The 12,334-nt window shown below is 36.4% G+C and overlaps 1 protein-coding gene across 10 annotated transcripts in view; it reads right to left on the reverse strand.

Annotated features, from left to right (window-relative positions):
• The window catches only part of EML6 (EMAP like 6), a 269,209-nt gene that overhangs the window by 119,747 nt on the left and 137,128 nt on the right, over positions 1 to 12,334 (reverse strand). For all 10 annotated transcript variants that reach the window (XR_008995844.1, XR_008995845.1, XR_008995846.1 and 7 more), the window contains 5 exons: positions 11,398 to 11,599; positions 8,716 to 8,853; positions 6,729 to 6,985; positions 4,551 to 4,763; positions 430 to 597 (listed from right to left, as the gene is read on the reverse strand). Coding sequence is in view for 7 of the 10 variants with exons in the window: in XM_057497201.1 (XP_057353184.1) it covers positions 430 to 597; positions 4,551 to 4,763; positions 6,729 to 6,985; positions 8,716 to 8,853; positions 11,398 to 11,599 (978 nt within the window). In the remaining 3 variants the exon portion in view is untranslated. The remainder of the gene's footprint in view (positions 1 to 429; positions 598 to 4,550; positions 4,764 to 6,728; positions 6,986 to 8,715; positions 8,854 to 11,397; positions 11,600 to 12,334) is intronic.

The raw sequence follows: 12,334 nt of genomic DNA on the forward strand, positions 1-12,334 counted from the left end.
ATTTTATTGTCTGATGATTTCTGCTGGCAACACAATCAGTAAAAAGACTACATGCCCATTGAACTGGAACACATTAGTCCCAACTGTGGACAATTCTTTGAGCCTCATTCTGTCACTACTCTGTCACCCCAAAGCCTGACCCACGACAGTTCCAATCATCCTAAGGAGGCTGAAACGTATGCATTCATGTATTTTTCAAATGTTAATTCTTCATATAAACCTTCAAACTTCAACTATCTGGCATAAGCAAAATCCTTTGAAGGAAACTATCCAACTGATTCATATTTATCTCAAAAGTTTTTCTTGTCCTTTTTTTATTTTAAAATTTATTACAAGAATGATTTTTTAAATTGCTTTGACTATCTCCAAAAGAGAACCTTCTTGAAATTAAAAAAAAAATAATAAACCAACTTTGAAAAATGGTTTTACCCTGGGGTGCAGTTTCCAACAGGCCATTGCTGATACCTTCTGGAATAAATCTCCACTGGAAAACGGAGTGGTCAGCTCCTCCTGTACTTAATACCCACTGAAAATCGTGGGACCAGCGGACATTTGTGACGTGTGCAGAATGGCCCACATACTTTCTAAATTTGGCTCCTGAAAAGATATTTTTGAGGAGGATATTATTAACGTGAAAAAAAATAGAATTCTTTGGTTAAGAAAATTATATTTCTATTCATGTTTGAATAAAATCTTTCACTATATTAGAAAATAATCATTTTCAGTCTTATATATCATAACGAATAGACAAATGATCCAAAAGATATGTCAATTATTCCCATATGGATTAAGCTAAGAATGTGTCTTAAAATTTAAACCCCGTGGGTAAAGATACATCCTAACCTGTTCCAAAATAATGCCTATTGCTTCACTGATTCTGAAAATAAGTGCTAAAGAATTAATATCTTACACATTCTTATCTAAGTACAAGATAAAACAGGCAGTCTTTTGCAACAGGGAAACAGAAAATAAATCCATGGAAAAAGAGTCAAATTATTGTTTGGGGTCATATTGGTGGAGAGATGGAAAATGAAGTTTGTTCCTCTTGATTGCTTTATTCAGTAAGCAACACACCCAGGTAGTGAATGTGATGGAAAAGCTATTTAAATTTATATCTGTGGTTGAAGTAGTAAAGTCCCTAGTTTATGGTTGGTAGACAGCAGTATCAAGGCATTCATGGAAATAAGCAGGGTCCATTTTATGAGAGGACTAGTACTCCAAAGACTAGGTGCAATTTCAGGGGCCAAGAAGGACTCCATCTTCCCTTCAGAAGCACTCCTACCTGTTACAGTCCCTCTAAAGTGAAATCTCTTTACTGGGGAAAAAGGCTATCTGTTCAACTATCACATTCAAAGTTCAAATACCCCCTGTAGAGGTAATGATTTCAATTTATATGAAGCTGAAAATGACTGCCTCATGACCCTTTCCTGAGAGCATGTACTGACCAGGTCAGGTTCAATTATATCAGGGCCTCCAAAGACTAGGGAAATCCTGTTACAGAGGGCAGGGGAAAGCCCAGAGTCTCAAAAGCAACCTTTTCTATTTCAAAGAGTTGTCTAGATCAGTTTTGATAATTTAATAAAGTCAAACAGATTCCAACTAATGTCAGCTGTAAATGCTGGCTGATAATTGAGAAACAAAGTATATTCTTTCCATATCTCTATGGATCTTGCTAGACTATCCTTTGCTGCTCTGACCTTTATACACTCCTTGGAGATCATTTAATGTATTCTTCTATAGTGGTTCACAGATATGCCCACAGTGTGATTTATTGATTATATCTCAATAAGGCTAAAAAGAAAGAAAAAAATATGTCCACAAAGTCTTTGATACAAATTAAAAGAAATAGAATATGGCACAAGTGAAAGTGTGTGACATCCAAGAGGAGATCATAAAAGGCACTACAGATTCCTCCCCACTCTCTTTCTTGGATCTCTATGCACCAGGTGCTAAGGACAGTCCAGCAATCTAAGGAGAGGCTCCCATGGCAAGGAACTGAGTTCTCCTGCCAAGAGCCGTGTGAGGGAGCCGTCTTGGAAGTGGATCTTCTGGCCTTAGTGTAGCCTTCAGGTGACTGCGTCCTCATGAGAGATCTTGAGCTGGACTCATCCAGCTAAGCTGCTCCTGAATGCCTGACTCCTAGAAACTGTGAGATAACAAATGTTTCTTGATTTAAGCTGCTAAATTTGGGAGGGAGGGAAATTTGCTATACAGCAAGAGTCAGCTAATACACCTTTGGGAGGCTGGACCTAGAACCTGCAAAAGCATTATCGTTAAAATTAGGCCTTCTCTCTCTCTGCTCTTTGTTCTGCCCTCTTTCTCCTTCCGTTACTCTGTTTAAGGACACTTGTCATGGAAGACAGTTATGCAAGGACTATGCATATGCACATGTGAAGGATTAATGGGAAGGCAGCATAGAGGTAAAACATAGAGATCCTTAGCCTCAAGGCTCCTCTTGGAGAAAGGTGGGTGCCAAGGGTGTTAAGACATGGCAAATGTGAATGTGCAAGGCTTTGGATTTTACCTTGTGTCAATGTATGTGGGGTGATGGTCAAACAGGACTTAGTTTAAGCAACATCAGGGAAAATTATTAGTACTGATCCTAGTTATTTTAAGATTTGGAACCTGTCAATATGATATGAGAACAACAAAGTAGTTTGCCTATGTAACAATATGCCAATTATAATCATTTCATTGACTGCAGAACAGCATTTCTGCCTATTACTGTGCAACAGAATCCTATACACATATAATTGTAATGTGTCCATTAACTTGATTTGAGTTCTGTTTAATTACAATATATAGAAAACTATAATGTTTGCTCAGTCTCCACATTTTCTCATAATCATTAGCCCCTGCTCATACTTGGCTGTTTATAGGTTCAAAAATTGGGGGGAATACTTGTCACTGATTCCCTGGGTTAGAGGGAAACAAGTTTTACCAACTGTTACCATTCTCATTAACAACACTCTTTTATAAACTTCTCCACCAGTAGTTTTAGCACATAAAGGTCACAAAATTCTGAATGTATTCAAGGAAAGTGCAGGATTTATAAACCATATGCCATGAAAAGTAGAACAAGTCAATTTGCTATGCGTACATGTATACTTCTGCAGATTGCTGAGGTGGGTATTATTACTCTCCCCCCATACTGTCTCTCTGGCTGTCAACCTTTCCTTGCTCATTCAAATGTCTCGTGTGCTGTCATCCTCAGGGTTGTTTTACATATAAGAGAGCCTTCTATTGACACACAGCACTACTCACTCCCTGCCTCCTCACCCCCACTCTAATAAACAAACCCAAGACAGACATTGCTATTTTCTAGACACTACAAGGCTTGGTGATACAACATGCTAAATCTCACTGAGTTAACTTTATTCCCAGGCCTGACTAATAGCATTGGACTTGCAACCAATAATATTGCTTCTGACCTCAATGCTGTTTCTTACAAAATCTGAATTCCCAGATACCTTTTGATTGCCTAATGTATGTTCTGCAGGTCTACTACTCAATCTAACAAGATATGCCCTATTATTCAAAAGACCCATTAGGGAGAAAGAAAAGAGTTTGAATTAGGCACACTGAGGTAATTTTGTGCCTTCAGCATTTTAAACTGATAGTCATTTTGTCAAGTATAAGTGATGGTGGTTTTGCTATTCAGTTTTGTACCATTACTGTCACTGCTTCAAAACTGCCAGTTAGCTGAAAATGACTTTTTGATTATGTTTTTCAATCCCTTTCCTTGCTTAATCTAAAAATTGTTCAGGTGACTTTTCAGGCAACAGCATGTCCCTACTGATGACTTTCCTAAGATCAGATTCTCAGGGTGCAGGCACAGAGTTTCAGAAAAATGTGTGAATAGACATTGCCTAAACTTTTGAACAAAGAAGGCCAGGTTATTACATGATTAATTCACTTTCTACAAAGCCTTAAGGTGTCACAAAAATTGAAGTGACAAAATTTTAACAACAATAAAAAAAAAATGCAAGGGGCAGAAGGGGCTGTTTTGAAACAAACTTCTCTCTCAACAATTTCAGTTATTTAAATCTGGTTTGCAAAATTAGTGCTATGACAAGAGGTTCACAAACTATATTACCATCAGAACAATCACTTTCAAGGTTTATTTTAAATATGTCTAAAAGGATTTGCTTTGATTTCCATGTATAAGCACAATTGGTTGTGAAGCATAAAATAATTTTAATTACAGTATTTTAATGTAATATAAGTAATTTAAATTATGAATAGTTATTTATATAAATATAAATAATATGACTTGTTTAAAATGTGAAACATGAGGCTTATGAATCACAAAATGGTGAGTAATAACTGTTAACACATTCTGACTTAAATTTGCAAAACCACATATTTTAGAACGTCAAAGAAAATGACACTAATAACACATTCTATTTTAAAGTACTGAAGAGTAAAAACAAATATAAAGATAAAATGAATAGCCTTCAGGAATAGACACAGAGAAAATAAGCCTTAATTATATTGCACATAATTCTAGGTTTACTCTTTATTCAATAAAACATTTCTTTTAGCTTTACCTTTCTTGAGACAAGGAAATTTAAATAATTTAACCAGTCCAAAATCATCTCCAGACACCAGCACTGAACTGTTATAATTTGCATCCACTGAATTGATGTCAGTCACATCAGTGTATTTTGGCCAAATTCCACTCACTTCAGGACCTTTCACACATGTCCAGGAGGCCCAGGGAATCCCTTTGATTTCTTCTTTACTTGTTAAAGGCTTCCCAGCTTAAAATAATGAATAAATGTTAACATAATGTTACTTTTAAATACAAGGTATATTGTTTTTAAAAGTTTAATTTACTTTTCTTTTTCTTTTCTTACCTAGATTTAAAATTTTTAGTTTTTAAAAAATAACTTCTATAAACCAAGTAAACAATAGATTCTCTTTAACCAATTCATTAGTTTTTTCAGAAGGAACATGATCAAAGCTCAGACATGAGCAAGAAAATGATCACGGTAGTAAATGTAATGTCTCAAGCTAAAATTTACCTGACTTTATTTAGATACAAGGATATTATGCTCTGTGTTACTGATGAAATGACTTTTACTAAATTATATATTATCATAGTTACCAGGATCTTGCCAAGTTTTTTAAAAATTTTATTCTGAACATCTAGTATTCATATTAGGAACCAAAGAGTGGTTTTTTAAAATTAAGCTCAAAATTTAGTGCAAAAAATTAATGGAATTTTGTTATTTAAATGTAAAAAATGCTAGACAATAAAAAACCACCAAATTTTGATGAAATAAATGTAATTGATTAAGGAAAAAGGCCCAACAACTGTACTACGCTTGTCCTCAACTGCAGGGCGCAATGCCCAGGTCCTGCCAGTAGCTGGCAGGGATGTCCCCACGGAGCCCACAAAGGAAGAAATACACTGATAAAGAAAGGCTTGGGAAAGAGGTAACCATGATTTTAAAACTCAAAATTGAGACAATTAAGTGTACTATTAATACTTCCCCCCTCAAAATAAATATTTATTTTCAAATAATGAATCAGTGAGAATAGACGCTCTTGTATATTACTGTGCATTGTCAAATTAGCACCCAGAAATTCTGGACTGTAACGGAGTTTCATAAAAATTCATTAAAAAGACCATAAAATCAGAGAGTTGATAGTTGGAATACAGTCTTTGGCCCAGTGTTCCCACTCTGGAGAATGTAATCCAAGCAAGTTACTCAGAAGAGGAAAACCCACCTGTACAAAGATATTTGGAGCAGCACTGTCTATACCAGCAAAGAAACTGGAAATAAGCCCAAATGCCCAATAACAGGAAAATGAGAAATCAAGTTATGATATTATCACTGAGCAGGATGTTATTTTGTTATTGCAAATTACATATGTGCATTCCATATTTTTTCATATATGGACAATACATGTGAAATAATATCAAGCAAAGAAAGTAGAGAGAAAGAAATATGCACCTAGTGATGGTGCATTGATGAATTTTATAGATCAAAGACTCTTTAAAAAGCTTAAGTTATATGATATACATTATTATATGATAAAATAAACTTTTCAATAAAAATTTTAAGATACAATTATATGAGGACAAGATTCATGTTCAATATTAGATATTTCCTTTTACATTAAAAATCATTAATCAAAAGTTATAATATCGAAGTTAATCTTTTAGTTATGACTAATATTACAAACTAAATGCTACTAATAAGTGTTATATAAGTCAGATTTTTATGAATCTCTTATAAAAGTTATATTATTTACTAATTAAAATGTGTTTTTGTTAATCCTAATTAGCACATTTCACTAAATAATCATATAATAAGGGCTTTCAGTTACGAAAAGCACAGATTTGAGACTACAGCCATTACAGTAAATGAGGACTGTGATCCCTCAAGTCTTTAGTATTTTTAAATAGTTTTCTAAGGTACTTTCCCTTTCATTTATCTTTACTCATTCTCTGTATGTTCTAGGTATATATATCCTTTGTCCATGAAACAGTTGTAAATGTATAGGCCCAGGCTATGCCTTGTATTTTTCATTCATGAGATCTTTTGTTGTGCAGTAATTTCTCATTTTAATATGTTCTAATTGCTTGATCTTGTCTTTGAGTTTGTGATTTGGGGGTTTTGTTTCAGAAAACCTTCCTGGCACTGAGGCTACCATGACAGCCTCATCTGTGGTTCAACGTTTGCTCTGCACAGATGCCCAGTGCCTGCGGGACTTACATGGCATTTTGTAGAACAGTCGTTCACCTGCACCATCATTAGTTTGCAAGTATTTACTATCCAAAGACCAGTCAATGTGCGTAATGAAACTAAGAGACTTGTTGCATTCTCCTATTTTCTTATACCGCTGGGCAACAGCATAGATGTCTACTGGGCCATCATTGGACCCCACTGCAAGATAAGATCCATCTGGAGAAAATTTCATTTCATGAATGACTTCTTTGCGATCTTTGATATGAACCACTTCTGTCATGTCTCTAAAGGAATAAAAAGTAAAGTGATAAGCAGCAAATTTAGAAAGAGGAACCCTAACTCACATTTTAAACTTTGTGTGTGGGAGAGAAAATTGTTCTGTAAGGTAGAAAAGAACGACATGAATAAAAGGATTAATTTTGAGGAAAGATACAAAATATTATTTAATTCATGGCCAATTTAGGAAAAATTCATAAACATTTTAAATAATATTTGGGGCTTCCAAAGTAAAAACAATAAAGTTGAATGAAATGTGCATTTGCTTTCATGGTCAATTATATATTATCTTTCCTTAAGTCATCTCATTTAAAAAATTGGGGTTTATAAAAACGATTAAAAATATGTCACGGAGAAAGGTAAAATACACCAAGGCTAACAAAAAAATTAACTACCTTTTTGATACTTTATGAACAAGAAACCAGTAACTATTAAGCTTGATACTTATTGCTATAAAAAGAGTAAATTCAAAAAGAGGAAAATTATATTTTTAATGTTTAATTTTTATGTAATTATTTAACTCTTATTATGAAAGATCAGAAATGCATACATCAAATCACTGAAATACTTTGCATCCTCTCTGATCAGATTCTGGTAAAAATTTCTGCCCTCATTTGACAGCTCACTGAGGTTCTTTTCCTACAACCATGACACAATTAAGACTAGCAGGTTCCCTGAGCCAGTAACAATGCCTTCATCAACTCCAAAACAAACTGAAGGCATAAATAATGTCAAATGTTTGCTTCTACATAATAATTCCTGTCCACCTGCTAGCATTTTTTGATTGCATTATAGTTCACTATAAATATCAAATAGATGTGGGGGGAACTTTTTTTGTAGGGGAGAATCCATAAAAAAAAAAAAAAAGAAAAGAAAATCTATTAATTAACCATCTTTTTATACCATCACTAACCAGAGAAAAAAAATGTTACCCACCAATTCAGTAATAAGTTATGTGTGGCTGATAATGTGAATTTAGTGTAATAAACCATGCCAAGAGCTTTTTTCAAAGCTACACAGAATTTTCTATGTGCAAAACATGCAGTATCTAATTTACAGCTATATTTCCTTCCTATAATGACAAAATGTGTAAGCCAAAACAACCACCGATGTGTTCAGAGGAATTACAAGTGTGGGTCATAATTTTTGTTCAGTAAAAATAAGATGTTAATAAATACAAAATATTCCATTTCATTGTCAATTGTAGGTGGAAGAAATCTTTCACTCAAACTTGGCTCTAAAAATTTGCTGCTGTTGGAGGATGCTTTCTTCTTTCTTCCTCTTTTCTTGGTTTACAACAAGCCCACAATCTCTTATCTAAAACCCTTGGGACCAGATGAGCTTGGGAATTCATTATTCATTGGGTTTTGGAAAGTTCATATATGATATATTATGTAACACCCTCAGTGGGAGATAAGGAAGCACCCGTATTAGACACATTAATGTTTTTGCAGTAAATCCCATGACATATGATTATTCCTACTAAGAGATTAATAGACTCTAAACAGTCTCACATCAGTTCACTGCGTCAGGCTGTGCTGCCAAATAGGTTATCATAGAGCTGTGGATTTTCATAAGAGGGTTAGGGTTTTCAAACTGCAGATAGAAGACTGTGAATCTATACTGTTCCTATTTGAAAGACTAAATGCATTTTTCCTGACGTCCTAGCAGACATGACCAGGAAAATTAATTTTAACAGAAGAACATCTCTAATATCATTTTCAATATCAGTACATGCCTGACTCGGAGAACAATGAAAGAGCCGTCTTTCATGCCCAAGGCCAACTGAGATCCGTCCGGGCTGAAATCAACACTGCGAACTGCTTCCTCCATGTTACAGCGGGCGATCAGGGCACGGTCAGCCAGGCTCCACAGCCTGAGCATAAGAGCAAAGTAAAATACAAAACGAAACCAACTTCTCAGTCATCAGCCAGCCCAAGGCTGGAAGGCCTGCTCACTACTCTGATAATAAGAAAGGACACCGTAGCTTCACACTAGTGTCCTTCCTCATGGCATGTCTGGGCATCTGGGAAGATGTTTATCTTTGATTTACTTTCATCAATTGAAATAGCCAGCAAGAAATATAAAAGGAGGTAACATTTCCAAAGATACTGAGATTCATAAAATAAGGGAAAATTGAACTCTACTTCATAGAAAATCTTACTTTTCTCTTTGGAAATTAAAAATTTTTCTTTATTCCAATAGTTGTTAATAACACTCATAGGATAAGAAGTACTACAAAATGCTACCATTATTAGTTTTTTAAAAAACATGAGTACTCTTCCAGTAACTGTGTTATTTGAACACATACAGATTGAAATACACATTCCATTTATTGACCTCACAAGAAAGAAAATGTATCTGAGATGCCGAAGAGCAAATGATAACCCTGCCCAGGAGGGTTCCAAAGTTGGCTGTATACAGTCATCTGCTGTCATTCTTCACAAGCTCCCCCGGTGCCCCCCTGCAGATAGGTCCACTCTTGGTCTGGGCAGACTTCTCAGTGCCCCCAGATGAGGAGCACAGCTACTGCTGGACACATGGAGGTCAAGGGGCAAGTGCAGTTAACACAGTTTTCAGCAGCTCCTGGAACATAATCCAGGTACCTCAAACTGAGTGAATATGAACTAAATATTCAAATATTCAAAGATACTAATAAGGGTTTACACATTAGTTGCAATTGTGGTATCTGACCTCTGTCTGCTAGGATTTTTAAGACAATCTTCTCTTAATACCCAATCAATAGTATCTGTGAGGGGTGCTGAGAAATCTAGAAGGGCAAGAATAAGTCACATGCAATACAGTTTCTCTAAATGCATCCTGCCATCAGGAGGGCTGGGGGCACATTCCTCACAATGTAGAGCTGCCCAGTGAGTACTTGGCTGATCCCCTAGACAGCCTGCAATGCTCAGCCTAAAGCTTATGGTATTCTTTCAATGCTTGTCCATTATTCATAATCTCATGCTGTTTTAGCCTTGTACTATTTTAAGTAATGTAAGCTTGGCTCTTTTGGCATGAAAAAATCATCACTCCTCAGCAAACCATACTATCCTTTCTCAAGAAATCATAACTTATGCCTGCCCTAAATTTCAATACTCAGTGTTAAATTACATTTAAATTAAATTTAAAATTTTAGCCAAATTAATAGTTAAGGGGAATCAGACAAATTCTGGAAGTCAGGGCTGATGATTATAATGCTGAGACTCAACACAGTTGTTAAAATACAAAAGCCAAAGACTTTCTTAAAATCATTTCTTTCTGGATGGGTATGAGTTGAGTTTCTCAGGTGCTTGGATAACTTGGCCTTGTTCTAACTGTAAAGAGAAAGCTCAGAGGGATGGATGAAAAAGGAAGAGAAGAGGAGGAAGTGAGTAAAGAGAAGTGCAAACCAAATAAACATTACATCACATGAGGAGACAAGTGTCATCATTTCCACTGATTTTTAGTTTGATGAGGTTTTAGTGTTTGATAGAGACTAAAAAATGGATTTATTTTTTGATATATACGGTATTAATGAGTATACTGATTGTCTCTTGCTTAGAGTCACAAACATACACGATAAGGGCAGGGGTGGGGGGAGGCAATAACCGTCTAGTAGTTTACAATGTTCTATTTTAGCTATCAACCCAAAAGCAGTAATCAATCGCTTGATCAATCAGTTTCTTCCTTTCAACATCATTCATTCTTTCTGGCCTTTTTTGAGCACACTTAAAACTCAGTAGTAAAGATAACTGAAATCTACACGTGTAGTTATCTCCATCTCACACTTTTAAATCACATGTTCAGTCCTTCAACAGAGGAAGAGTGGAAGCATACTCATTTTGTTCATTTCATGCATGTCCTGCTATCCAAGAATAACAAATGCAAGAACCCTTGAGGCCCTAATAAAACCACATTTTTTCTCAAGAACCAGCACTTCCTGTTGACTGAGGACAATATTCAAAATTCCATTTGGGCATTTACAAGGAAATAATTATTTACTCATGTAACAAAGCTGAGGACAATTTGGAAAATTGGAGTTTCAGTTCGAATGGCAATGAATGTCTATGACTAAACTGTGGAATCAATCCCTGCAGAGGACCAAAAGCAGGAGGAGGAGACAGGATCTTAGCACAGATGAGGGGTGCTTAGCTTATATCTTCAACTGCAGGGCTAGTGGAAGCCAGTCTCACCAGTAGTATTGTAGTTTCACTTCAAAGAGCATTTTCACCACTTATGATGGAGCCAAAGAAAGATAGCAAAAACAGTACACCAGGAAGCCAACTGTTACTGAGCCAAATGCCTTACATTGCATTTAGAAACTGTATGGTTCTGCACTGTGGTTTATCCTCCTCCTAAGTAACAAGCAAATTTGGGGCCAAATAAATCTGTTATCCCTAGCAAGTTAGTGACATGATGACAGCCAATGCTGGGGCCTCACCTGACAGAGCGGTCATCACTACCTGTCACAGCCAGTGGCTTCTTGGGGTGCAGGGCCAGAGCCCAGAGCTCCCCCTCACAGTGGCCTTGCAGGATCAGCATCGGTTTGTCTCGCTCACGAACGATCACTTCAAATATCTCACTGTCCTGGGTCCCTGCGAGGAGGCGGTCTGCTTTCCAGCACACACTCCGGATAGAGAGGCCTGACAAAAATAAATAAGTAAAATAAAAACACATCTTCATACAATGTACAAATAGAACATCTGAAGTAAATTCCCTTTCACCAGGATAACATCTATGCACCTTTCTGTGAACAAGAAGAAAGCCATCTTGTCAAATCTGCAACGTTGACTGATGAATCACCTTTACACTCCTTTCCCTTTGACACACAAGTATTCCTTAGATAATATCTAGCTTGGAACAATTAATAACATTCCCTGGGGCAGGACTCCTTGTTCTAAATTCTAGCAATAATACTGGGACAGCAGCCTGTTTCCTGAGCACACAGGTGGCTGCCCTGTTCGGAGACCCTTCCTCTACGCCACCCTTGTATGTCGGCCCTTTCCCCTTGCCTCTAAAACTGAGTCTCCCTAAACCCAAAGTGGTGCAGATCCACAAGTCCTGGGGCCTCCCAGGGCAAACTTGTGTGGGTAAGATCCCCTCAATAAGCCTATGCAGAACTCAAGCTGGACTTGTCAGCCTCTTTCTTTGGTCTCACAGCCTCTTGGCCTTTGGGGGTTGGTTTGCTTCTACCTTCCCCAAAGCAGAACAGCAACACATCTTAAAATTCCTGGGGGTAGAAAATAAATTCCACACACCATTCTGTGTTACTTACCATTTCTTTTCATGTGTTGGTCATTTCCCTTACCCTTTTGATCTGTTTGGCAAAAGAGTAATTACTCTTTCCTGTCTTAGAATGACAATGTGTTTTTACAGGA

Source organism: Manis pentadactyla, chromosome 2, assembly GCF_030020395.1.
Source record: "Manis pentadactyla isolate mManPen7 chromosome 2, mManPen7.hap1, whole genome shotgun sequence".
Lineage (NCBI taxonomy): Eukaryota > Metazoa > Chordata > Mammalia > Pholidota > Manidae > Manis > Manis pentadactyla.